The 27,503-nt window shown below is 39.3% G+C and overlaps 3 protein-coding genes and 1 pseudogene across 4 annotated transcripts; 3 read left to right on the top strand and 1 right to left on the bottom strand.

The window, feature by feature from the left end:
* Positions 1 to 579: 579 nt before the first annotated feature.
* LOC148727430 (uncharacterized) lies at positions 580 to 1,652 on the top strand (annotated as a pseudogene).
* Positions 1,576 to 5,563, bottom strand: LOC111331391 (uncharacterized). The gene has a single exon (XM_022936501.2). The coding sequence runs from the start codon at positions 5,461 to 5,463 to the stop codon at positions 2,929 to 2,931; it is 2,535 nt and encodes an 844-aa protein (XP_022792236.1). The 5' UTR covers positions 5,464 to 5,563; the 3' UTR covers positions 1,576 to 2,928.
* On the top strand, positions 5,540 to 8,185 carry LOC111332306 (large ribosomal subunit protein eL33). Its single transcript, XM_022937620.2, has 4 exons — positions 5,540 to 5,653; positions 5,888 to 5,922; positions 6,892 to 7,192; positions 8,112 to 8,185. The coding sequence occupies exons 1-4, from the start codon at positions 5,597 to 5,599 to the stop codon at positions 8,133 to 8,135; spliced, it is 417 nt and encodes a 138-aa protein (XP_022793355.1). The 5' UTR covers positions 5,540 to 5,596; the 3' UTR covers positions 8,136 to 8,185.
* Positions 8,186 to 8,596: 411 nt separating this feature from the next.
* LOC111332001 (uncharacterized) lies at positions 8,597 to 27,234 on the top strand. Of its 2 annotated transcripts, none has more exons than XM_088728880.1 (30): positions 8,597 to 9,336; positions 9,786 to 9,830; positions 11,024 to 11,059; positions 11,394 to 11,450; positions 11,812 to 11,832; positions 12,357 to 12,392; positions 12,550 to 12,611; positions 12,921 to 13,025; positions 13,679 to 13,755; positions 14,272 to 14,367; positions 15,070 to 15,142; positions 16,111 to 16,141; positions 16,690 to 16,794; positions 17,059 to 17,145; positions 17,662 to 17,760; positions 17,860 to 17,910; positions 18,059 to 18,259; positions 18,377 to 18,485; positions 18,777 to 19,132; positions 19,204 to 19,293; positions 19,528 to 19,594; positions 19,701 to 19,786; positions 20,005 to 20,575; positions 21,178 to 21,224; positions 22,783 to 22,845; positions 23,486 to 23,520; positions 23,797 to 23,824; positions 24,719 to 25,020; positions 25,397 to 25,634; positions 26,899 to 27,234. In XM_088728880.1, the coding sequence occupies exons 1-30, from the start codon at positions 9,025 to 9,027 to the stop codon at positions 26,914 to 26,916; spliced, it is 3,504 nt and encodes a 1,167-aa protein (XP_088585006.1). In that variant the 5' UTR covers positions 8,597 to 9,024; the 3' UTR covers positions 26,917 to 27,234. The 2 variants fall into 2 exon arrangements, with proteins under 2 accessions (XP_088585006.1, XP_022792993.2); XM_022937258.2 differs by lacking the exon at positions 26,899 to 27,234 and adding an exon at positions 25,888 to 26,523.
* Positions 27,235 to 27,503: the final 269 nt, after the last annotated feature.

Here is a 27,503-nt window from a genome sequence, read left to right as displayed (position 1 = left end):
AATAGAAGTCCTTCTTCACTTTACTATAAAAATCAGTGAACTGGCCTGTAAAATAAGACCAGCCAGCGTTCCAAAGGATAGCGCCTCTATAGCTAATAGAATTTTTAAGAAACTGCGAGTTAAAATGCGGGACGATTATGTTATTAGTCCTTCCGAAGTTGTACGTAGTGCAAGGTTTATTTGTCAAGTATGAAAGAGCAGCAGGTGCTTCACCTATAAACACACTATGAAATAGTTTAATCAATCGAAGTTCATAATAAAAGGTTAGCGTTCCAATTCGAGTGTCGGTATACTTCAGTGGGTTTATCGCGAGGTAAGTTATATATTATTCTGGCTGCCCTTCGTTGAAGTATTTCCAAAGATTGTAGGTCTATATTTGGACAGCCGTCCCAAACGACCAGTCCATATAAAACAGATGGCAATATCATCTTAAAGTACAAGTCCAATAGGACGTTTCGGCTCAAAAACGAACTCCGGCCTTCTCAAGAGGTTAAGTTTGCTGACAAAGTTCTTTCTTACATCTGTGAGATTGTATACCCAGGAAAGCATGTCGTCGAAAGTAATGCCGAAAAGACGAATATGTTTTACCCACTCGATCCGATCATAACAGTCGCAACTAAGGATAAAGCCTACATATTTGATGTCCTCAAATTAGGAAAAGCTGTGTTTAGTGCTGGACTTGCTCCGATCCTTGAAGTGACGAGTCTCACACGAAATTGATGTTTGATTGCCATCCAGATTCTGACGCGCTCTGGCGCCATTTTAAAGTAAGATTGACAGAAGTATTGTATTTTCAGCTTCTTGAGGTCATCTATCGTCCTGAAAACAAACCGCTTAACTCTACTCCCCACTGTTTTCGTGTCGACTCCCTGAAACAAAGTACTGTAGCCAGAGAACACGTGAAGTGGAGAGCATATATGGCTATAGTCACTGCCTTGAGCTGTACGTTCAGGATACAGATTTCACTGAAATTATAGGCAAAAACCCAATGAAGGTTTCTGATTTATGTTACATTGAGGAAGTTGCGGAGCCGTTGAATCATGAATCATGGAAGAAAAGACCTCTGCTGGATGATTTGATTCAATAATACCGTATCGTGGATACGGTGGGCATGTTTAAATTGCACGAGAAGATGAAATATGTCAACGGTGGAGAAAAAGCTCGTCTCTCCGGGTTGCATCTGAGAGGTACGCTGATCCGTTTCGCTACATATCCAAAAGATCTTTCGGTATATACGAGACGAATGCCCTGCTTCCACTCCATATCATTCCAGATAAAAGAACACTTTATTTCCCTTACGAAACTACTCAGTTGCACGGCATGTGAAGGACTGTTTCCGCAAGAAGAATTCAGCAAAACACAACTGAAGAGGAGAGAGCAAAGATGCAGAGTTTGTAAGGAGATAAAGCACAAGGAGGATGTACAGATCAACAGAGAATCACAATGGAAAAGAGGACGGTTGGAGCGTGAGCCAACTGATTACTTTGACAGTGATGACGAAGTGTGCTGGTAGTGTCAGCCTCACAAAACATCACAGACAATCGCGAGCGATTGTTATAAGTTGCAAATTGGACATCAACATGTTGATGATTTATTTTATTCATTGGCGTCACATATACATATGCATACGATTAAAAGAATTCACAATGGAATATGTCTAAATGTTTTCTTTAAGTGTTTTTAAGCTGTTCAAGCATGAAGCAGTCAAGAAATACAACTGCCTGTGCCACAGTAAATCAAGGTCAAATAAAATATCTCAACTACTTGTAAACTAAAACGAAATACTATACACGATGAAAAAGTAAAATTGTATGAGGGTTTATAGAAATATAACCAGATCTCTAGTTTGCCTCTTTCTTCAAACAGGAGCCGTAGATTCACTTGAGTGGCTGCATGCGTAAACAGCGCAACCTGACAAATTAAGTTCGTTAGGAGAAATATTTTCTCGAGAGCGTGTCGGATATGACTTGGGAACTTGACCTTGTAGGGGACTTCCTGTCCCATGGTCTTGTTCCCCAGTACTTTAATCGTAATAAACAATTTTTTTTATTACTTTTGAACTAAATCTGAAAATGAATAAATAAAGGACAAGACGCAAGATAGCCAACGAGGTATAGAATGCAAATAGGACAATCATTTTTACAGTATTTTTTTTTTAGCGAGTCTAAAGTCTTCCTATTTCCTATACGGTCTTAAATTTGTGTGAATAAAATTTTCACGAACGTTCTTTTATGTTTATCGAGTGTTTTTATTGCTAGCAGTAATTCACTCGGCATTATCAATTTGAGTAATGTAAGGAAGGTTTTTTTGCTAGTTGCTACCGTGGCGTTATGACCAATGATTTCAAATGAATTGCACATCAAAACTGACGATTAATTACTTAAATCCGATTAAAGCGTTAACAATTAGATGAGTTTCCTTCTCTCAAAATTAAAATATCTACAGAAATTAATTAAATCTTAATTAATTAATATCTACAAAATTAATTAATATCTACCAAAAAATTAATATCTACAAAAAAATTAATATCTACAAAAAAATTAATTTACAGAAATTAATTAATATCTACAAAATTAATTAAATATCTACAGGTCAGTCCGCAGGGTGAGGTAATTTGCGGCCCTCCTTGCAGGTTTTTTTTTTTTTTCGAAAAACGTTTCAACAAAACACTTGTTAATAGGCACAGGACTTAACATAAGAGTTCAAAAATAACATCAGTTAACTATCATGAAACGCATCCTTTCGTTCGCCACTCAGTAGTATTTCTTTTATTTACCTACTTCTTTGTATCGGCCATCTGATAAACTCAGTTTGGTATCTGTTCCTTTTGATTTCTCTTTTGCTTCCCTTTTTGAATCTTTGTGACCTGTTCTCATAATACTAAGGTAACCATCACATTTCTGAAGTTTCCCGATCTGTCAATAAAGGTTAGTCATACTGGTATTCTTCAATCCTTTTTAGTTGCCGAGTTCTTGAGCGTTTGGCATTCTCAGCTGCTACTGCACGTGCACTGGTCGTGGTAAAAAAATTCCCAGGTTTGGATGCACTGCTCACCGGAGCATCAGGGGGTGGGGACGACTGTCTTTCGGCGACCCCAAGACGTGCTTCATCCACTTTCTGGGAAACTGAATTCTTAATGACGGGTGTGAGTTGCAATATAGTCAGATAACCAGTGATTTGTGCCAAGCGCATCACGGACACTGAGTCGTCAGTGGCTCTCAAGTGTTCCACAGACTCTACAAACAGACGCCGCCGCATGCGTTCGGATGCCAAGGGACAGATGTTATCGATAGCTTCTGCATATTCAATATCTGTCATGAACCCAGGCCTCCTCCCTGGTTGTTGCAGAAGTTTCACTTCCATTTCTTGAAAGCGAGGTTCTCTGTACTTCAGAATTATGTACAAGAAATACTCCGACACTAGTTCCTTGGAAATCTTGTTTTCGCTGAAGGAGGTGTAGCCCATAGAGAACTGCTCAATGTCTTCTTCATTCATAAAGGGATATACAACTTGAGCAAAAATTCTGATGTCTTTGACGGCCACCCACTCAACCAGATCGATAAACTCATTTACCAGAAGGATGTAACGAACCACAACTGGATCTAAACTGCCACACATTGCTTGTGCAAACAACTGAATATTCTTGTTGTTTGGAGCAAACTTGATCACACTTGTAAAGAAATCATACACAGCAAGAAATGTGACATCTGAAACAAGATATCGTTCGTGGAAGAAAGAGTACAACGTGTCCAGAACTGAAACAATTTGTTCATCTTCTACTGCGTAATCATCCTGCCAGATTAGTGAAGAGTAAAACTGTTCAATGATGGATGAGACACGATCCTGAGAAAGAGCCCGTGGTATCTGTCTTCGGATTGATGTCCTTGAGTAGTAGTCATCCCAGAGGAACTTGTACGTCGTGGTCAGGTGTTGCTGTTCTTTCAAGATGGACTCTTCTCCATAAGCTAAAGTGCTGTTTGAAATCACCGATATCGCTCGGACGCTTTCGGGGGTTTCAGTCACAAGAACAGGAGGTTTTTCATCGCGTGATATGTGCACTGTTGGCCTAATGATCTTGACGTGGGTACAGTTATGAGGCAATGAAACAACCTTGTGATCTGTAATTTTGTGTGGGCAGAGTAGAGTTGTTTCACCACAACTTGCACAAAACTTTGCATCTTTAAACACGTGATAGTTCTTTCCCTGGTTGCAGGAGTAGTACATCATTGCTGAATACTTGCTGAGGATTCTTTCGTGTGAAATAAATGGATCTTGATTATGTGCACTGTTCATGATCTTCACAAAGTCAATCTCGTCATCGTCTTCAGGTGGATCTGGTTTCTTTTCCTTTTCTCCTTCCATGAAAAACATGCTCTTCTTTCTCTCCTTCTTTTCGTTGGTTTCTCTTTCTATTCTTCTAGCTTCCTCCTCAAGTTCGACCAACTGATCTTCAAGACTGGACCTTTGAATCTCAATGAGCTGAAATTCATTTTCAATATCAGCAATGCTTTGTTTGAATCTCTCCTTGACTTTGTGCAGCTCCTCTTCCAGTTTTACTCTCATTTCATGTTCATCGTCTGGTGTTCCACGAAAGTTACTTCCACTGCTTCCTAAATCAACTTCTTCTGTCGTCGGCAAAGCCTTATTCTCCTCCAGGAAAAGCTCAAATTCCTCAATAACTAAATTCTGCATGGTTAGAAGTTGCTCTTCCAAAAGTTTAGCATTAGAAATTTCTTGAATGAGTTGAGCTCTTCTCGTTAGAACAGCTGGGTTTTGAGGCTTATTTTCGAACACTGTTGAATCATTAAATGCTTCTTCAAGGGTGTCATAACCTTCTTTAAACTTTTCAAGAAATTTGTTCCTTTCTTTAGCTTGAGCGAGCTCTTCTTTAAGACCAGAAATGCGTTTCTCGTAGCGGTCTTTAGCCGCTTGTTGCGTCATCTGTTCATATTGGACGCTTGCTTCAAGTTTCCTTTGTTCGAGATTCTGGTTTTCCATTTCGATTTCCATGTTGTAAATCTTATCCCTGCACTCTTTAAGTGACTTTTTAAGTCGCTCGATGCTTTCATTAGCCTCTTCCAATAGTTTGTCTTTCTCAGCAAGTTTGTTTTCCAATGCAGCAATATTTTCTTTTAGCTGGTCTGCGTTTATGTCGCGTTCCTCGTAAACTCGATTAACAAGAACGAAATAGGGAATGCGTTGAATATAAGTCGTCTTGCTTTTCCCTTTTTTAGGTATTGCTGTAGTGTATTCATTGCTATACACAGCTTCGTATAGTTCATCCCGAAGCATCTTTAAAACTTTTTTATAAACTCCCAACTCTGGAATTAGTTCATCATAGACATGAAAACAAGTTGTCATTCGTTCTTCGGTAAGTCCTTTCTTTGGGGTATCTTCAACAAGAAGGACTTCATACCTCGTGGCAGGTGATCTAGATGATATAGCTCTTCTTTCAAAATCCATTTTATGTGTGAAATAGCTTGAAGAAACTCACAACTGTTAACATTGTAACCTAACCGCCATGTTTGTTTTCTTGTTGCTATGAACGAAATCCTGGTAGTCTGGAATCTAGTGAGTCGCTGACCGCCTAAAATTTATGTGTGCCTGCTCAGACTTCCTCTTCGGGTCGACATCTCGGCTTCTGAGTTACTTGGTGAGTGTAGCTTAAAATCTTGTTCCATCGTCGTACATTGAAGGTTATTTCCCATTTTCATACAACTAAAATATATTTTATATATACTACTACCATTATGTGACTGTTCAAGTTTAGAAAAAATGCACGACACGCCATGTTTTGTTTCATCGTACGTGGACCAACATGGCTGCCTTATTTTCGAATGAGAACAAATTTCCCTTGACGTTAACTGTTTTTATCGGTTTATTTCAGGTAACTAGAAGATTAAAAATGTCACAACCTACACGGTAAGTTCATCTTTTATGTGTGCGCATGTTTATGTTTTAGCTTTGCAGTATAGGTAAGCTCGCCAAACTTGTAAGTAGATTTCGAGTTTAATTTGTTACTGCCTAATTATGAACAGAATTTTCCTGGATTTCATTTATAAGTTAGTGATGCCTATAAGTTAAGTATAGCGTCCGTTATGTAGGTTAAAATCAATTAAAAAAACATTTATACTAAAACAGTATTTAGACTCAATTCCCTACTTAGAGGTACAATCTCTCGTGCCAAATTGCATTAATTCATAGAATCCCATCCAGTTGAGCCCTGAAATAGCACAGACACTGGTGTCTGTTAAACCTTGTATGGGGACCTCAGTGATAATATACTTTATTAGAAACTGGATCATTGGATGATGCAATTCAAGACTTTTTATTGGCTTAGCCATTATGGTATATGAGCCAATATACCATAATCTAATATCTGTACATTGTGACATCTGGTTTCTTCTTTCAAAATAAAGTCAAGAAGATTTGTCTAATATCTTGAGGGCATTTTTTTAATAAAGCAATTATTCCACTGACGCTTGTTGGACATGAGATGTTTATAGCCAACTTGGTGCTATGCGCCTCATTGGCTATCTATCATCTCATATCCAATGCGAGCTCGTGGAATAATTGTTAAGTATTCGTCAGAATTGTAGAATACGGAAATCATTTGTTACTCTCTTGGCATTTCTAGTTTGGAACTTCTCACTCCAAAATGATATAAAGGTTTTTTTATTGCTAATGGTTGGCAAGCAATCCTAAAACCTCTGGTTAAGCCCTAGTTATTACTCCTGTCAATGAATGTTGCATGTATTTTTTTGCCTTTTTGATCTGTTGTATACTTCTTGGAGTAAGGTGTTATAATGTTAAAACAAGAGGCTGTCTTATCAATACACTGTTGTTAGTAGCCTGAAAAGCACTCTTATTGATACACTTTTTTTATTTTAGCCTGTATACAAAAGGTATTGTCCTCGGCTACAAGAGAGGCTTGCGTAATCAGCAACCAAACACCTCCCTTTTAAGAATCGAAGGGGTAGCTGCCAAGAAAGAAACAGATTTCTACCTTGGCAAACGTGTTGCCTTTATCTACCGTGCTAAGAGAAAATCTGTAGCCAAAGGTGATAAGAAAGCCAGCAAAGTGCGAGTAATGTGGGGAAAGATAACAAGACCTCATGGAAACAGTGGTGTTGTACGAGCAAAGTTCAGGCATAACCTCCCACCTAAAGCAATGGGTGCTACCGTTAGAGTGGTGAGTTATTTTCTTGCAATTATTCCTGTAGTGTCCAAGATCCGAGAAGAGATTCTCCCCACTGACTGCAGCGCATACTTTGTAAATTAAGTAGGAAAATTTGGTCTTTTAAAGTAACCTCTAGAAGTCAAAAAGATAAGGCTCTCTTCACACTCACCTTTTATTTGATAATTGCTTAACACAGATAATTATTTTTTGTATTTGTCATAAATATTTGAACTGTTCACTGCATATTAGTGTTTATCTATTATCCTAAACCAAGTGAAAACACTTATATCCTTGATAAGTCATTCAGATTGGTCAGTAATTAATTCCACCTGGTGGAACAATATCTTAACTTTTGCCTACAAGGTCACAGCAGATATTTTCCTTTGGTGGCTTTCATTGCATTAATGTATACACAAGGCCAATCCATTGAAAAATATCTGTTTTTAAAAATCCAAAATGTTTGGATGTGGCCTGCAGGGTTGTTACTAAGTGCTGACTGCATACGAATTTCTCTGGATAAAAAAGGGACCATGGCTCGCTCAATTTTTAGCCAGAATTGCTTAGTAAAGCACAACAGGTACTTGTGAGGTTACACACGTACAATCATTCACCATCTTTAAGCCACCTCAATTGAAGTTTCAGCCAGCAGTGTAATTTGTTTCCTTCAACCCTGGGCCCAAGTCTCTAATTCAATCATGGACAATATGGAAGTTCTGAGCTGTGATGAAATATATATGTTGTTGTGAAATGCTACACGAGTTAGCATTTTTGATGTTTAACTACACTTGAACAGAGCTCAGAATATTTTATTGTCTTTGAGCTATCGTAGGAACATTTCTTGGAATTTTCTTATCAGGACTGGTTCAGTTACTGACATGTATGATGGAAAATTATCTGACAAATCTTATGCAGTCTTTCTTTCTATTTGCAGATGCTGTACCCATCAAGGATTTAAGTTGATTCTTGTGCTCTGCAGCTGTACAAATAAAATCCCTTCATAACATATTAAGTTGTGAATTTTTTTTTTTTGCTTTTCACTGCTTTGTAACCCATTGAAAACCTCTTTGAATTCCACTTTGCAATACCATTCGAAAAATTGATGTATTTTGTCACGACAACTTGTTGCCTGTTAAGAATTCTAGAATCCTTTGAGAATCGAATTATGTAACTTAGGCATTGACCTGAAGGGGCCCACAAATACCCCGTCGGTTGCCCAGAAGAATATTTCAATTTTCAGAGTTGTCAGGGAGGGGGGGGTAGGGTAATTATCTCTATACGTCCACACAATGATCATGGTTGGAGGCAATTCTTTTGGCTAGATTAGAACGGCAGTTGGAAATTTGAAAGTGACTCAGTTCAGTCAACAGCCACTTAATTTAAAAATAATAAACAAGAAAAATAACTTCGGTATGAGTAAGTGACTGTGCGGTAGTATTTATGAGATTTCAGAGTTTCAAAAACACTGACCTTCGCATTAAGGCCAACTGCAGACCTTTTCTTGTAAATTAATTTCTTCATTCGCTCTTACCCTCGTCCAAGAATACTGAGTGGCTTTATGGAATGGCCCATTTGCCCCATTTCAAGTTTACGACGAGAAATCTTTCGTCAGAATTAAGACAACTAATGACGTAGGTGACGTCATAATCATCTAACGTCATTAAAGTGGATTTCCGCGCGCAGTGTCGCCAGACGAATTGGTCTTTTTGAAGAAAACATGTAGCACTTATTTTCTTTACCAATTGAATCCCTTGCGGGGCTCACACGGCGATTAACATCGTGATCAACAAAATTTCCTTACAGCGGTCTTAGTTTTTAACTCTGAAACAGTTTCTGCCGAGCACACAATGTCGCGAAGGTACGAATACGCTATGCAGAAACATGGTAAAGGGCAAAGGATAAAACAAAACGGGAAGCTTCCCATCAACAAAGTTGATTTCCAAAGGGTGCCGTTATTCAAAGACCACCAGGAATCCGAGTATGAAGCCAGTTGGAGAAAAGACCTGTTCTCACCACAGGATAAGGAGAAAGATACGATGAAAGTTGCTAAGAGTGAGATTGGTCTGCCGTTAACCGTGCATGCAGTGGGAATAGGAAAACAGAAATCCAATGATTACTTCGGCCAGGAGTTCAGCGGTATCACAGATAGAATATCAAAGGTCAATAGAATATCAAAGATAAAATAATTTATATTTGCTTCGTAGGGTGAAAAGCTTTATGCAAAAGCTCCCTTTGGGGGGGAGGTCGGGAAGAGTTAGGAATGTCTAATGATAGGTACAGAGATTCTTGAGAGTTAAGTTTGAATGATAAGCCAAGCTCAAATTTGATTTAGCTTCAGTAGATACCGTTTGCCCTGTTTCAGAACTACAGTTGAATGGTTAAAAAGGAACTTTTTATTCCTGAATGACTACACTGCCTAAAAAGTATGGTGACGATGTTTTATGGTGACAATGTTTTCATGTATTTACTTAAACAACAGTCTCAGTAGATGAGACAAGGCATGTAGTTTAAACCATGGGATTTACTATTAGTCGCACTCTTGAAAATATGGGTTATATGTCTTAATCAGACAACCTGCAGTTTTTGAAATTGGTTTTTGATCTTTCAGTTGCTACGGGATTATGAATCCACGTACGATAACAAAGATCCAAAGGTAAAGTCAGTGATAAAATAAATGGTTGTTGAACCCTTTGCAGCCCAACATCAGTGTCCATATTCTCCATACTCTTCTCTACATAACTCCTTTAGTTCTGACAAGGTGAATTCGTTTGACAATTGGCGGTCATTGTAAAAAATTTAATAGCGAAAAAGAAAGTAGAGTCTGAACTCCGTAGAAAATATGTAATTGAAATGATCACAACATTCGGTTTGAATGAAACTCCTTACACTTCGTAAAAATTTCAAACTGAGGGATTAAAATAAACGTGAACGAAAACTTAAAGACAACAACCAAAAACTAAACCCCGAAAGCAGAAACAACTAAGATATGCGAGCAAAATGTACACGCCAACCTCTTTTCAATGTCAAGCCCAAGGCCAAAGTCCCCGACGCGATTGGCCAGTTCACAAAAAAATCACGCGCGTCGTGCGTAAGAACAAAACAGCACGGAGGGGGAAGGAAAACATGAAATTGAAATTCAAAAAAGGTAGAAACTTTCTACAGTCATTTCCGATATTCTCACGTTAATGAGTGATTGAGCAGAACTGACTGTAAGAAGAAGTTAGATGCTGATTACTTTTAGAACTTAAAGGGTTAAGTTTGATTACAATAAGCTTGCATAAAATTATATTCTAGATTATCAGGTAGTACTTCTCAGTATTAGCTCCTACATCTATTCATTAGTTAATTTGGTTAGGCAGGGGACATTAAATAACCCACTCATGAGATTACTGTGATGTGGTCTGGTCTGTTTACTGGGAATTGGGGGGGGAGAGGGCATCTTCAAATAAGTTTCCTTCGATTGTTGGTAAACTGCTGGTGCAGTCCGGCCAAAGTCCCCCAAACAGTGTTGTGATGCGCATTTGATCATATCCACATGTTAATTTGCGCAATATAAATATTAAATTATTATTAGCTAGGGAAAGACAAATCTGAAAGCATAGAATTCACAAAAGTGTTACAAATAACAAGAAGCACAGGATACCCATCATGACCTAAAACAGGGATACCCCTTACATTATCCCGCAATCTTTAACAACCTTATGATAGTCAAAGAAACTCGAATTTTCTAAATTTAATTTTTCAGCTTTCTTTATTTATATTGTTACTCATGTGTGTGTGGCCTCTTGTGGTAGCCTCAGGGAGCTTTGATCGCAATCATTAAATATCTTTTTTTAATCTCCGCAGGGATACGCCGCCAAGCAAGAACATCTCAGAGGCCAAGTATCACACACTTCTCTTTGCTATTATTAAAATTATCTTCTCTTCTTCATGTCATTTCATTTCTCATGGTTGTGTTTTTGACAGGCTATCGCCAATCAACGGGAACAAACTAAACCATTAGACGCATGCATGTGATCACACTCCGTAATTCCATGGCAAATATCCGGCCCTGAAAAACAAATATTGATATCTTAACATAAACTTCATCTGAAATCGAATTTGATTCTGATTCTCACTTTCTAATCGTAATGCGCAAAACTACAACACTGAAGTATCTAAAATCTAAAACACATCCAATTTCAATACGCTGATTTGATACATTTTTCCCATTCAGATTGTGATGGAAACTTTGTTAAGTGACTACAAAATTTTGTGCGACGAAAGAGAAGAGGTAAGTTCACCACAAAACTGAATAAAAATAATCCGCAGTATAATTGTTAAGTTCACCTGCTACGTACAATTCAACTGATCCCTCGTTAGCTCGCCGGCTTACAAGGCAGTTGCACCCACTATGACATTGATAATTCTAAGCTCACAAAACTTGGAGCACAATTTTCTGGATCTGTGCCAACGTTACCTGCGTGGTTAATGTGCAAAGGGGAGATGTAGGAAGAAATTAATTCTAACATGACGTTTCATACCTGCGACGCAAGCCACCTACAAATCAAGGAAACTTTCTATGATGGATATATTTAACTATTAATGACGACGATCATCGAGAGTAGGAGTTAATTTTGCTTTATTCATTGCAGTTACTGAATTCCCTTCAAGATGTAAGTATTATCGTTTTGGTCTCGTCCTATTACATATACCTTATTAGCCAAGCGCGAGGGCCGTACTGGGAGAATATCGGCCCGAGGTCTTGACAGTACGGACCGAGCGCGGCGAGGTCCGTACAAAAAAAGACCGAGGGCCGATATTCTTCCAGTACGGTCCCGAGCAAGCTTGGTTAATAAGAGATTTATCATACGACTGAAGTTCAAAGGGACACAAGTGCGGTATCATTCGGGACCATTCGGTACGGTGCCCGGTCCAATACTGAGAGAATATTGACCGGCAATAGAGCATTTTGATTGGTTGATTTTAGTTATTGGCCCTCTGACTGCCCGCGTCGTGTAATAAAATACGTTTCACGGCTGTGCAAACATCGTACCCGAAACTGCAGGTAACACACCGATGTTATACATAATGTCTGCATCGGAAAATTTATGGCATTTTAACTTGCCATTATGAAAGGCAAGTTCACTTCTTATGTGAAGTTTTGACTTACTTTTTATTCTCTGCTCTTTTCCTACAGTCGCTTGAATTTGACGAAGAAGAAATCTTAGACGAGGTAACTTTCAGGTTTTTGTTCAGTGTTCGCTTATATTTCTTACTCTCCGTCAGTGAGTCAAAATCCAAGGGAAGAACACCTGTGAATATGTGACTTGGATCGGAGGATGTTAGCATTGTTTCAGTTGTAGTAAATGTCATGCGCATCTTTGTTTCAGCTGGAGGCGATGAGCAAAAAACATCAGGCAGTAGACGTGGAGGGTATACAGCGAGCACTTCAGTATGTGTACTGTAAAATATTTCCTCACGAACAGCGAAGACAGGCAGAGGGACTGTATAGCTGGTGCCACAAAAAATAAATAAATAAATAAATAAATAAACACTAAGAAATAATTTTTTCATTTCGAGTAAAACTGCAGCCACCCTACCCCACTCCTCGCTCCGCTGTTCCTCGTGCTTGTCTCAGTATATGATTATGTAGTCTGTTTTAACCTATTTGCTAAGTAACACGTCAGTTCATACTCTGGTATACTGAGGACACTAACTTAGAAATACGGGCTCACGTTGGTTATCCTTTTTTGTTTTACAGGGAATCGTTCCAAAATGTGAAAGACACTACCATCAAATTGAAGAAACTCAACCAAAAAATGGTTGATGTATCGAGAAAAGGAGACGCCACTAGGGTTTTAGAGGCGTATGTTTGGCTCTACATCTGCACCATAACCTCTAAATAACTGTTTCATCCGCTCTATATTCTAAGCTTGTTTTGTCCAGGAGTAAAAGACTTTGGTATCTTCATGCGGAACAAATTTTCCCTTCCTCAGCCTCTTCTTGTGATTTCCTTTCCATGAACATGTTACTTAAGCAGATGTACCATTTGTTTGTTAAGATTGTAGTTGTAGTGAGGACAAATTACTGTCAAAAAGAGGCCTGAAAAATTCAGGCTTCGACAGAATTCGAATTCATGCTTCTCAGATGCTAGTTGGACGCTACCACCAACTGAGCAAGGAATTCACATCATGGGAGAGAGGCAAAGTTTAGAGGATTTTTTGCTCAACAAGGAGAAACTCCTTTCGTCCCTTGGCCAATCTCGGTAATCTTTGCACGTTGTCCTGCAGCCTTAACAAATCTCAGGGTTCTTTTGGCAATAGTTGAAGGCCTCATTCGAACTACAATATTGCTAATCAAATTTCTGCTGAATACAGACATTCGCGTATCTCTTAATATTTTATTTCGATTTTGTACATAGCCTTCTTTCAACGTGAAGTATCAATCTGCATGATCATCGCTAGAGTGACCTTAGCCTTGTGAGAGATTTGATCATTTTTAAAAATCTCTTTCTTCCAGAGAAAAGCGACAGTTGGAACGAGAGCTGCAGATTCAAAAAAAGATGGCCGCGCAACAAAGAAAGGAACTTTTCACAAGTAATTTTGCAAAAAATCTTCTGAGGCAAAAGCTTTCTTTTTTCCTGGTCAATATTCGTATGTAGATAATACTGTAGTGAAAGCAGACCAGAATGAATGCTATCTTGTATTTTAATTGTTTGAAGAGTTAACTCAGATACTCTCTCTTTGCGAGATCTTTTCTTGCGAGATCTTTTCTTGCGAGATTTTTTCTTGCAAGATTTTCCATGAAAGGTGAATTATCGTTGATCAGGGCTTCAACAAACATCATGATTGGTCCATTATGCTGATTCCGTCATAATTTTCGTGAATGTCTCCGGGATGACCCTAGTCGTGCTCGCCCGAAGTAAGTCCTCCCTCAGATCCCTCGAAGAGGGCTATCACTTCAAGTTTTGGATTCTTCAGTGTAACCTTTCTAGTGAATAAACTAACCGTGTAGTAGTCAGTTATCCATAACCAATTAAGAGAGCTGGTATTTTTCGTTGTGAAATCTCAGTATATTGAGGCTTTGTAATAGTGTTTCTTTTATTATTACAGGAGGGGAAAGCGTTCGAAATGAGACACAACAATGGAAACTTGTGGCAGGTGAAATGGTCGACTTACTAAGCACGGTGCGATACGAGGGGAATTTTGGTAAGACTGGGGACTGAGACCCCGTTATAATTTTGTTCTATCGATATAAAAGGGACTTTGAGAAAAGAACTACAATAATTTTTTGTGTCACAATCTCCAGATTTTTAACTTATTGCCCTTCCTTTTCTGCGGCAGAGGTATAAAAATATCAATATCTTAAGATATCAATTATTATAACTCATTAAATGTTTTCGCTCGCGTGCGATTGGCCTAATCGCCTCGCGTGACAGAATATGCCCCTGCTAAAACTGGATTGTATTCGGGGATGTACCCCCAGGTGATATTGCGCAATCTTTAACCTTAGCACTCCGATAAAAGTTTGCCTGAAATTTAACTCAATACGGTAGAACATTTTTCAGTTGTCAAAGAAGATTGCATTTAATGTCGTAGCTAAACATCCCACGCAGCACGCAGTAAGCTGTTCGTAGATTAACAAATGGTAAACACCACAGCATCCCAGACAATATCTGTTCCTCGAAGCTCATATAAGTGTCCGTGTCTCGCACAAACAGATGGTATCCGCAGACAAATATCCATGAATGTTTTCTGGCCAAATGAAGGCTAACGTTTATATTTTATCACCATTATCATCATCGTCAATAAAATTGTCATTAGATTATTTTCGTTTTAATTTTTTCTAGTATTGTTATTCTTACATCGAGTCTGTAGACTTCTATGTTTAATCTGCTATATTTTTCACAGATAAAGAGTCCTTAGAAAAGGAACTTCAAAAAATCATGGGGACTCTTAACGATCAAAATGAGCTCATCGAAAAGTAAGTATTTACACCGGGAAGCCAATCTCTTGGAGCAGAAAATAAAATTACAGTGGCTTATGGTTCAGCAGTTCAAGAATTTTCCTGATTCTTAATAACGTCACCTACAGTGGTATCAAAATTCATCAAGAAAAAAGAACCAACTCTAATGTTGTAATACTCGCGCGCATTGTGCATCAACTTAAGGTAGATTCGTTAGGAGGCGCGGTGGCCTCATGGTTAGAGCGCTCGACTCCGGATCGAGTGGTCTGGGTTCGTGCCCCGGCCGGGACATTGTGTTCTTAGGCAAGACACTTAACTCTCACAGTGCCTCTCTTCACCCAGGTGTATAAATGGGTACCGGCGATTTAATGCTGGGGGTAACCCTGCAATGGACTGGGGGAGTAGAAATACTCCAGTCGCTTCCTGCTACAGAAACCGGAATTAAGCACCGGCCTAATGGGCCACTAGGCTCGTAAACAGACTTTACCTTAAGGTAGATTCAGCACTCCATCCTCCAGCCAAGTGAGCCACACCCTGGAGCTTATCGTGGTTTCCGCTACATGAAGCGACTGAGATCGTGAGAGCCTTTTTACGCCCTTAGGATGATAGTTCATTATGGGTTACCCTCCACCCAACCTCCTCCCCCCTCAAGAGTGTTTTTGTTTCAGGTTTCCCTGACAATTTTCCAGTATCTGATTAGACTCCTGGGTGGAGAGACACACTACGAGGACAAAGTGTCTCGCCCAAGAGTACAACACGACAACCCTACCAGGTCTCAAACCCAGACCCCTCAGCCTTCTCCAGTGCGCTAACAGTCCAGCTTACAGTAGTTTCCACAGTCATGTGACCTCACAGCCAAGCCAAACTTAAAATTACGATCTCGAAATGGAGGTTTTGGTTTCTCTCCACGTTAAAAGAGAAACACGTACACAAATTCACCCCTGTTCACATCTTCATTTTTATTAATCTATGAATGTCTATTTCAGCTTGAAAAAAGACATCTCCAAACACGAAAAAGTAAGTGAAACGACAAGAGATTGAATCCGATCACATCTCTCAACATTTTAGGAAATCTCACAGGGTTTAGTTTTTCTATAAAAATGTTTTTGGTTCCAAGTCAATTATGCAAAAAGGCATCTATATAGACGATATAAGTGCAGGAACATCCAACATTTCCCTGATACATCGAATACATCAAGTCATGCCTAAAGGTAAACTTCCCAGGAACCTTAAAACAAAGAAATAACACAATTATCCTTCATGCTTTTACTTGTTTCGTTTACCTTTTATTTTCTTGTTACAAGTTTCTATAGAAATGTTATTCAGTTACGCTGGAGGCCCAGGTATCCTCTTTATCTAAGGATAGGGGTTTATTTGTTTTTTAACTATAAGTAGTGTTTTTCTCTTAAATAATACAAAGAGTCATTTCTTTTGCTATCCAGTCTCTCATGAGATACATTGCTCTTGTTGCAATCTATTTACAAATTTAGTTATTCGTTCATTTATTTAAATGCTATTAAGTTACTAAACAGATTACCCTTTTACTTACAAATTATATTATGCAGAGCCAGAAGAACTTGGAGAAAGATAAAACTCGTATGTACGATGAAAAGTTATTAGCTGAGGACCAACTGGAAAAAAAGCAGACTGAACTAAGGCAGTGTAAACAGGTTGGCAAAGTTCTTATTGATAGATTTAGCTTCTGCCCTTCAGGTAAAAATGCCCACGAGAATTGAAATGCGTAATGCCGCCCAACTCTATTTTATCGCAAATATTCTCATGCGTGATTGTGCTTACGCTCGTCCGTGCATGCGAAGGAGCCAACGCCTCCTTAAGCTGCCAGAAAGTGATTCCTGAATATGATTTCGAAAAGTATCCGGCAAAGGAAAGTCAAATCGATTATTGAACTGTCTGTGTTTCTGTTCATATTGTAGCATCTTCGCAAAGTTCTCGCTGAAAAAAGGGACAATATTCCAATCAGTGAAGCAGTAACCGCTGACCTGACCGAAGAAACAGAAGAGGTGAGAAATCCCGTGGATACCAGGCAAATGTTTAAACATTGAGTGCTTCTTTTGCGGCTCTCAGACAACAGATGGTTCCTCGTGCTTACTCCGTCGCCTACGTAAAGAATAAATTGTTCATTTCCTCCAACATGATTGGTTAACTTTGTTTAAGTAACGCCGATGATGGTTGTGGCACTGAAGTATCAATACACCAGTATACTAAAACAAGCTTTTTATGTTATTTTCAATGATGGATTAACTTCTTGAGGAAAGCTATTCCCCCCATTTTCCCAGTTTTAATAATTTTTTGTGGCCACAATAAAGATAGTTAGGATTTGTTTAAACTCTGCCAATATGTTGAAAGGAAGGTGTAGGCTAGTCCCTGTATTATAAATTGTAGATTTGTCGAGTTCGAAAACTCCTCATTTGTATCAGGAAAAGTTCCAAGAATTTAAAAATGATTCATTAGAAAAGATGAAAATGGTTTTTATTTTGAAATTAGATGATATTTTTCTCTGCTTGCATCCTCCACAGACGAAACCTATTGTCGGTCCAAGCGAGGATTTTGCCTCCACGGACATACTGCAGGCTCAAGTGAGAGACGCGCGGAAGAAGGCGCAGAAACTTGAGAAGGTGAGTGGCAAAATGCCGGCTCAGCTAGATACAGGGACTCGGAAGTGAAATGTCTTATTCTATCTTGTTATCACTATTTTTTTTAATTCTACGCTACAGGAAAATAAAGAACTGCAAAGAAAGCTGGAATCCTTAGGTGGCGCTGAAAAGGTCTGGAGAACTCTTTTTATTTGATAATTGAAACTAATAGTAATTTTCATGTTTTATTATTAAGGACATGGGCAATTTCATGAACAAATTTGAATTGTACACAGTGATCTATGAGAATAAAAATTTCCGGTTTTGTTCATTTTCAAAGCCATTTAAAAGTACTGATCCACCAAGTCAAGTCGAGAATATTAAGACTAAGTCTTCTGCTGAAGAGTGTCCCAACTGCTCCTCTTACAGAGCCCAACTGTCCAGTCAGTTAGGGGAGATAAAGAAGAACGAACAGGAAATTGCGCACACTGAGGAAGAGTTGAACAAGTTGAGATTGCAGCTGCGTGCTTCTAAGAAAAAGGTATCTATAACAAAAATGCTTGAAAATTTGTAGACCTAAACTTTATTACATGTGTTATGTAACGCGTTTTCAGCATGTCTCGTGTATATAACAACCTTGGTCCACTGTTTCTTTAAGGACAATACCAACTCTGCAAAATCTGACAATACTACCTCTGCAAAATCTGCATCGACGCCGGCTAGAGCGCATGCCGAAATGTGGTCTAAAAAGACACCAGCCACTAAAGGTATTCAATTTGTTACTAATAATATACATGACTGCAATACTCGGCTCGTGCTCAAACCTTCCAAGGCCAGGCCGTCCTACATTTCAGTCATATGGCGGGATCTGTGTACGAGATGACTGCAATACCGCTAACATATCTGCAAGCTGCACGCGAACTGAAAGCAAATACACGTTCATAGAGTATCGCTTGTGTGAGCAGAGCGTGCGCACTGGTGATTTACTGCTGTGCAGTGTGCTTGGCTTTTGATGCTCAAAGCCCTCACAGTGCTTGTTTTTCTTTTCAATGAAACAGCTGTGGGTCCAACCCAGACCTCCTCCGAAGACTACACAGAGTCTGGTGAAGAGATAGAGGAGGATCAAACAGGGTCGGATGGAAAGAAAAAAAGGAAGGCAGTTAGAAGTATAAAAAAGTCAAGTATAGGAAAGAAAGAGGAACATCTGTTACGTGACGATGGAGAAGGGGATGAAAGTATCGAGGAAGAGGAAGATAAAGTTGACAAACTCCGAAAAGCAGCTGATTCGAGAGACAAGAAGGAGAGGCAAGGAGGGAAATCAAAAGGAGTTAACTCACTTGTGGGTGAATGTAGGGAGGAAAAGGCTCCTTACGTGACAGTAAGAGAGGCAAACGTGGTCACACTTGCTAATAAAGTAAGTACTGCATGCATAGTAAGATTCTGTAGATGGCATTTGCGCTAATATTGAAGGAATTTTCTTTAAAGGGAACTCAGACCAGCCAGTGTGATCGTAAGCTGTACGAAGGCATAAGTCAGCAGCAATCTGTTTCACGACCACCTCCGCCGCAGGACGAGGTAAGATGAAGGACTGGAACTATGCATTGATGTTACGGTAAGAAAAATCCTAGGTTACCATTGGATACCAAGTCGATGCGTCATGAAGAAATACCCGAGACAAACGATTTGCAATTTGTACATTTTCATGTGCACCACACCTAAGTCAGAAGAAAGGACTTAGAGGGAACAAATGGGTATCTTTTGCAAGTTCAGCTGTTTTTATGGTTGTTGTTTTTTTTTTTGTACATACAGGCAGACCGCCTTTGTGATGAAGTATCTCGATTTGTCGAATACGGATATGATCTTGCTCAGCAAGAAGGTATATATAATTTGCTGTTTTTTCTGCTTTTTGTTTTGACTTTTTGTTGGTTTCCTCAAAAGAGACGAGGTTTTTCATAATGATAATTTCTTACTTCGATCAACAGCGAAGACCACGCGAACATTGCCGGAGAAACACCTCGGCGAGAAAGACATAGAAATGCTGGAGTCTACTGATGCTGAAAATATTCCGGTAATCCAGTGAAAGACTGGGAAGTACAAACGTGAAATAATAAATTTGGTGTCAATATGAAACTTTTGTCATGCTTTCCGAGTCAATCAGCATATTCCGTTATTTGTTTTCTCCGTTCCTAATCTTTTGGAGCGAAACAAAGCAAGTTTAAAGGGACATTGAGCGGGGTTACTAGAAATGCCATCTCTGATTTCGCTGTTTCTTGTTTTTATCTGTAGATTGATAAAGCTAAAGCTCTCAGGGCTTTTGCGTCAACCGAGCAAGGCAGACCAAGCAGGGTTGGGAACAAAAGGAGGCAACAACAAGAAGAAGAAGAACAACAACAACAACGTTCCTCATTACAGTTGAAGCGAGGCGGAACCATTTCGAGGGCGTCTAAACATCAAATATCAGAAGACGAAATTACTGGCAAGGAGACAGAAATTATCAGCGCTGAAGTGGATAGCACACATCCTGAAGTGGTGTATTCTGAGAAAACAGTGCCGAGGGTAGAAGAGCATGATAGCGTGACAGGGGAGCGTGACACGGCAATCACGAAAGAGGAAGACACGATTGACAGGAAAGAACCAGGGATTCCAGACCTGCGCTTTAACACTTTCTTCTCTAATCAACAAGCTCCTGAAGAACCCGGTCACACTTTCGAGAAGAGTCAATTGAGTACGCTGAATAACTTTGTTCACTCGCTCCAGCCCCATTCACATGTGCCCAGCGCCGAGGGGTCAGAGTCGCTGCTTAGGGAGGACCAAGCGAAGGGACAGCCGACAGTGATGGCACAACATGCTATTGATAGTAAGTGAACCATAAGTGTTTTATCACGTACACCAAAACAGCTTTGGACAGACGAGCCCCCAACGAGAACAAACCATTGTGGCCAACTCATTTCATTTACTAATTGCCAAGGGACATACAATTAATAAACTCCCACGTGAGTTGAACTATAAATGAAATAATAATAATAATAATAATAATAAATAAATACCTTTATTTACCCACAGCAGTGATTATAGCACACTAGTACTGGTGGGGCCGAGCAAATAACTGAAACAAATTAATCAAATTGAACATAACATTATTAAGAATCCCAACTGGCCGGAGGTAAACCAGTTGGCTATTTACAAGCATGACCAGGGATTTGAACTCGGATCTCGTGAAACAAATCCAGGTCGTGGTTTGAACGGGACTCGAACCCGGATCGGCGGATTGCGAGTCTCACGCTGACCACTCGCGGGCCACGCTGCCTCCGCGACTGTGAAGCTGGAGTGAAATGAACCATTATTTCATTCAGTATTCAGTGTTCGAGCTTAGGAGACAACTGTACCCATCGAGCGCCCGCTAGGTTTCAGTTAAATACCGAGCAGATCCAACGATGATAAAAACACTTTTTTTCACAGCGCTTCAACGGGCAACCAAGGTGGTGAGCGATGAGCCACAATATAGAGTAAGTATGATGCAAAAACTCTAGAAACATTCTGGCCTAGCTGAGGCTTTAGGTTACAAATCGGCTCATAGTTTGCTATAAGTTTGGAAGTTTGTTACCTCTCTTCCTCAGTCGCATGTACTATCTTGCCCCAACCTTGTTAATTTTGTCTAAGTGCCCCACGTGGGATACTAATATGATGCTACTATGATGCTTATTCAAACCTTTTGCAGAGAGCTGAATTACAGGTTTGTTACAATGAGATGTTGTTAAGGTTGAGAACAGACGTCGGCATTTTCTCAGGCGCCTCTGGCAGCCGCTTCAGTCCATATCGATCTCACCTTCCCACCCATCCCACCCCAGGGGAGGACATCCATCACACAGTAATCTCGTGTGTGGGAAATTGACGTCTCCAACCTTAACTCTGCAGGAGACGGGACCTCCATTTATTCGTCCCTATCCGAGAAGACTAGAATATCTAACCATTTCTTGATGTTGTTATAGAAAGGTAGCAAATTCTTCTCAATTATTTTAAGACCTTGAGTGTTGGTCCGGCCGGGGCTCAAACCCTCGACCTCCCGCAAAACAGTCCAGCGCACTATCTATTGAGCTAACTGGGCAGCGGTTTCAAAGCGAGCCGAAAAGAAGATAGGTTGATGCCACACAATCATCAATGAGCCTCGACCTGATATACCCGACATAGAATTTTCTGAGGCTCCCGCTCAAACTCGTCCAAAGTAGTGGGCGGCACTGAGTTCCCATTCTGTCCAGGTCTGTCTCCATCTCTACTGCGACTGTTCAAGAGATATCCTTTGTTTATATTGCAAACATTTTCGCAGTCCACGTCGCAATACACTTTTCCTCGACAAATGCACTGTACTTTTATTTAAAACATCTCTTATTTTACCAGTTCACAATTTACCAGAGGTACCAATACTCATGATCCTAAAATAACTGAGGAGAATTTGCTACCTTTCTATAGCATCAATGAAATGGTTAGATATTCTAGTCTTCTCGGATAAGGACGAATAAATGGAGGTCCCGTCTCCTGCAGGGTTAGGGGTAGGAGACGTTAATTTCCCACGCACGAGATTATTGTGTGATGGATGTCCTCCCCTGGGGTGGGATGTGTGGGAAAAGGTGACGTCGTTTCATGGACTAAAGCGGCTGTCAGAGGCGCCTGATAATGCTGACGTCCGATCTCAACCTTAGTAACACTGTAGACCTTAGCAACACTGTAGACCTTAGTAACACTGTAGACCTTAGCAATTCAGCCTATGCTGCTATTAAGGTATCGAATCATTCACTTTCTCACTTTCACTAAGGGAGGTAGGAATCTACATACTCGCAAAAAAACACGAGGACGATGGTGAATTTCAATAATTAAACAATTTGAACCGAATACAATGTCTAACTGATCATCCTTTTTCGTTTGTACTTCATGGAGTTATTGACTACAAAATATCTCTCACTGCAGTTACAGAACATGCTATAATTTTCCTGTTTGTTCGTATTTTCTCTTTCATGTTACATTCTTTCCTCTTTTATTCTTAATCTTTGTTCTTTCTCTCTGTAATAGAAACGACGGTTAACTGTTGATCATACGAAGAGAAAAGGTGAAGTACCGCTCGTCGGGAGACAAGTAAGCAATATTCAACTAACGACCAGAAATCAGTGTTAGGCCTGCTGCTATTAAAAAAGGAAATGCCTAATCATCAAGTCTGAACAAGATAAAATAATAGGGCCCTTATCTCGTCTTGGTCCAACAGAGAATCCCACAAACCGTTTGCCAAATGCTCAGTTTCCGTTTCGCAACATTTTCCAGGAAAATTTACGTTTTAAAGTTCATTCGGTGGGTTACAAATGGCAGCGAACTCGATTGAGGACTGAAAAATGTTCCCTTTCCTTTATCGACCATGAATCTTCAACAGAGGCACATAAGTCAAGTCTAGCTATCCGGCTATGGGAAGCCGAGTCTCTAAGGGCAGACTCCACGAAACTTTTCAACTCTTGGGAGGGAATTAAACGTGAACGGATTACATCCGTTCCCCCCCCCCTCCCCTCACGATTATTTATCCCCGATTTTCGTCGCCTTTAGATAACGAATGTTAAAAGGCTGGGGATAAGTATGGATCCTTACCGGTATAATCGAAAAGGATGCTGGCTCGGCCCAACCAGTAAATAGGTGGGGACTTGGGACGAGTCTGAATCGCACGTAAAACAACGTTTCGACTCATGACAACAAATAAAATATATTTGTTTCTTTCTTGCCTTTTTTCCAGGTTCTTCTTAGGCTTGAAGAAGCAAAGAAAACCAGGTATATAAGTAAGAAATTATCTTTCTGCCATTACATTTACATTTAATACACCTGCTGAAGCTCAGTGTCGGAGGGGGGGGGGGGCATTAGATCTGTCTACAAGCTTTGCGATTTAACCTAATGGACACATTTCACATAATTCAGGGAACTTATTTCTGCAAATTAAAACCGGAAAAATTTTCATAGTCCTCAGTAATGGGTCAAGAAATAAAATGCATAGTGTCCACAGCCTATTCATTTTCTATCCAGACTAAGGTATTTTAAATTCTCTTCCAGAGAGGGCGAGGCAGCCATTAACCCTGAGGTACAGTGACATGTAACGCACTCTTACTGCTAGAATTCATATCAGTAATAAGATTAATTGCTGGCCAATCACGACTGACTTACACTCCTTGAATCTGACAGCCAATAAACTGAATTGACCAATCAGTTAACAGGAACAAGACTTTTAACACTCGACTGACAACTCTTCACTCTACGACTCTAATGATGACTACCGCTCAGGTCCTCAAAACGTCAGTCACTACTGCCGACAACAACAGTCCTTCTCAGGAATCATTCTCACCCAGACAGACAGTCAGACTACGCAATCAAATGTTTCTCCTGAGTTGAAACCATTTACTGTACTACAAGTCTCCTTTGAAGCCGTTGGTTTGTTTAACGAGGCTCGTATTTTCTCCACGCGACGAAACAAAATAACAACTGCAAAAGGGACCGTGAAATCGATCAATAACCATAAACTTTAACGAAAAAAAAAAAAGTTCTGATGGCCGTTAGCAACGTTTAAACAAAGAGAACACGGGATCGCTGCGACACAGATTGATTGCGTAACTCTGCTATTTTTTCTGTATTTTATTCAAAGCCCTGTATTCTATTCAAAGCCCTGTATTTTCGAGCGCTTTTCCTTGAATTTTCACCAGAAAGTCTGGACGGGAGTTGAAACGAGCAACGAAATGATACTAAAGGGAAAAGGAGTGCAAAAGAAACTTTTCTCGTAGACCCGGTCATAGCCAACAAAATTGTTTCGCGGTTTCTCTGTAAATTTTGTTTCCTTTTTCTAATTAAAATACAGAGAGCATGGACCCTAGGTAAAAATGCTCCGTTATACACAAGCACCAAAGAAGACCGCGCGCACTATAAAAACTAAGCAAAGGAAGTTTGGTATAAAGAAGAATGCTAACAACATCACTTTTTCTAGGAATCTTCCTTTTTCACACCAATTATTTCACAAGTGTCTAGCTGTCAGACCAGCGGACGAATGCCGCTGTCCACGGTACAAGTTTCTCAGGGAGGAGGGATGATGATAATTGGAGCCACACCCAATAAACCCATCCCTTCGACAGGCTTTCAGACCAAGATGAAGACGCGAGGAAAGGTAAAGGTCTGGTCAAGACAAGATTCGTTACCCAAACATAAGGCGGTCACGGACAAAGTTTTCCATGTAGATGCCAGAGTTGTAGATTTGACGAACACATTTGATAACATGGAAGAACCTCAGAGGTATGTAATCCTTGTTTACTTAAAGAAAAGAAAACACATTTATGTCACAGGGAATAACCATCAAACAACTGTGGCATAAGTGAGCCTCGGGAGATTTTACCATAAAAGGAATTCCCACAAGAGACCTTGAAAGAAAGTTTTACTTCCTTTATTGATGATTTGTTTCTCAAGTCTCTGTCTTATAAAAATTCTGTCACCGCAATTATTTTCTCCACCCAGTCATCCTTAGTTTCTCCTTGTTGTCAGTCATCAATATTAACATCTAGTTCACCACAGTTTTCTTTATCTTGCTTTTCAAGATATTCTCATCACCCAGTTACAATTCTCACTCTTTTATTTACTTTACCCTTGACACTCATTTTTCCTCGTTCATCAGACAGAGAAAACAAAGTAGAGGAATACCACAAACACTGCCACAAGAGTTTCCCTTTCTCACCCACTCTGTTGCCCTACCCTCCCTAGCAAATGACTTTCCCCAGTCCACACGCTCTGTTGCACAACCTCCGTTACCCCAAGCAATACAGAGACAAGGAGCAGTTGGTCAATCTTCAAAGGTGGATGTCACAGGGGAGTCGGCTAAAAATGAAGAACAAAACGAGTCTACAAAACTACCAGTAAGTTAAAAATCGCTGCTAGGTAATAAAATGCTTTCTTTTTATAACAAAAAGGATATGAAATAACAAAGGCTTTGAGACTGGCAATGATAACATGGCAACATGAATCATAACAAGCCGAAGGTGTCACATCTGTACCACAGCAGACAAAATATCCACCAATAACAACATGACTGATCTCTGGTAGGTAAAAAAGGTCACCATACGTAACTTTAAAGATCTCTTATGTTAAAATCTTAAAAAATTTCTACAGGTCATGAACAACTCCAATTGGCAGAGGAGACAGTTTAAAGCAAGGTTTCCATCACAAACTCTGCGCAAATCTTCAACAAAACAAGAAACAAAGCTACCGCTATTGAATATCAATCATTTTCTAAACGTTGGACAGTGATAAAGTCCATCAAAAGCTTTGAACCAAACAAGTCAGTACTACCAGAGAAAGCCAAAGAATTCAAATGCAAAAGATAAGAATTATTATTGTTCTACCCACAGAACTACCCAGAAGGCACCTGATTAACTCTTCATTTGACCGAAAAAATAGAGATTTTCACCAAATCAAAATTAAAAGTCTTATAGGAACATTGCATAAGCAGGGATACACAATTCACAGGACTTTTTGAATTATTGTTGCTTCATTCCATCAGATATTACTCTACCAAATGGTATAGCTAGTTTGAAAATAATCATAAATCTACCCTTGAATTAAATCAGGACTGGCTTCAATTCATTTGAGTACATCTCTTCTATCCTTACTACATACTGTATTCAAATTGTACATGAGAAACCCAGCAGTCACATTCAGCCGTGTAACTTTCTCTACCCTGATGTGAACAAAATGTGATGAAGCTTCATCACCCAAATGTGAATAAACAAAGACTTTTCAAAGCTACCAGTGTTCTATTGACCTTCTTGTGCAGCTACTGTTTGGGTCAGTATTAAGCCTTCTAGAAAAAAAAAATAGCCATCGAATGAAGTCCTAACTAATAGAAATGCTAACTACAGCTTGTTGTGCTTTTATCATTGGTGAAGCTTCAATACAAAAGACACATCTTGCACTGTTGTTGTACCACTACTTAGTGGCAGAATACAAAAATAGACTAATGAAAAAAGGTCTTTTAGAGACTCCCTAGATTTACCAGATGTGTGAGCTTCCTTACCCATCAATGAAGAGAAAATATACTTTTCTTTCAAAGAGCCTCTTTCTACCTTGGGCCTTGTTTAATAATAATAATAATAAACATCATCATCTTCTTTATCTATCTAGATTAAACCAATCAATTGAACCCAGAGGGAACTGGTGTGAAATGGTGATCAGAACTATAATTATAAATTATGGTATATACCTCAAAATGTATCCACATCTAAATAAGAGAAAAAGTGTAAAATCATATTTATATTGATGAAAATATGTATGTTGAGAAAATACAAAGACTACATTTTCATCCTTACAAGCCTGTTTCAGGATCACTCACTCTTCAGGGGATTTTATTGACAAGAATATTTGTAACCATCGTTTATCTAATAAAAAATTAGCATAAAAGGCATGGCCGTAAATTGAATTGCTTTGTTCAGTTGTTACACAGTAATGCTTTGTCTCTGTGGTGCCACGAGGACACAAATTCATTACATTTATTGACCATTGTACGGTGATCTTGATGAAAGGATGAAAATATATATATATAAATGAAAACACACACTCACACACATATATATTTATTAAAAACTGAATCATTGGATAATGCAATTCAAGACTTTTTATTGGGTTAGCCATAATGGTATATGAGCCAATATACCATAATCTACAAATATGGTAAGCGTACACATCGGGTTAAAATTAAAAGGGAGCTAAAAAATTTAAGATTTGGTTAG

Source organism: Stylophora pistillata, chromosome 7, assembly GCF_964205215.1.
Source record: "Stylophora pistillata chromosome 7, jaStyPist1.2, whole genome shotgun sequence".
NCBI lineage: Eukaryota > Metazoa > Cnidaria > Anthozoa > Scleractinia > Pocilloporidae > Stylophora > Stylophora pistillata.
Note: the sequence above shows the minus strand (reverse complement) of the source record. Positions and strands in the feature narration are given on the sequence as shown.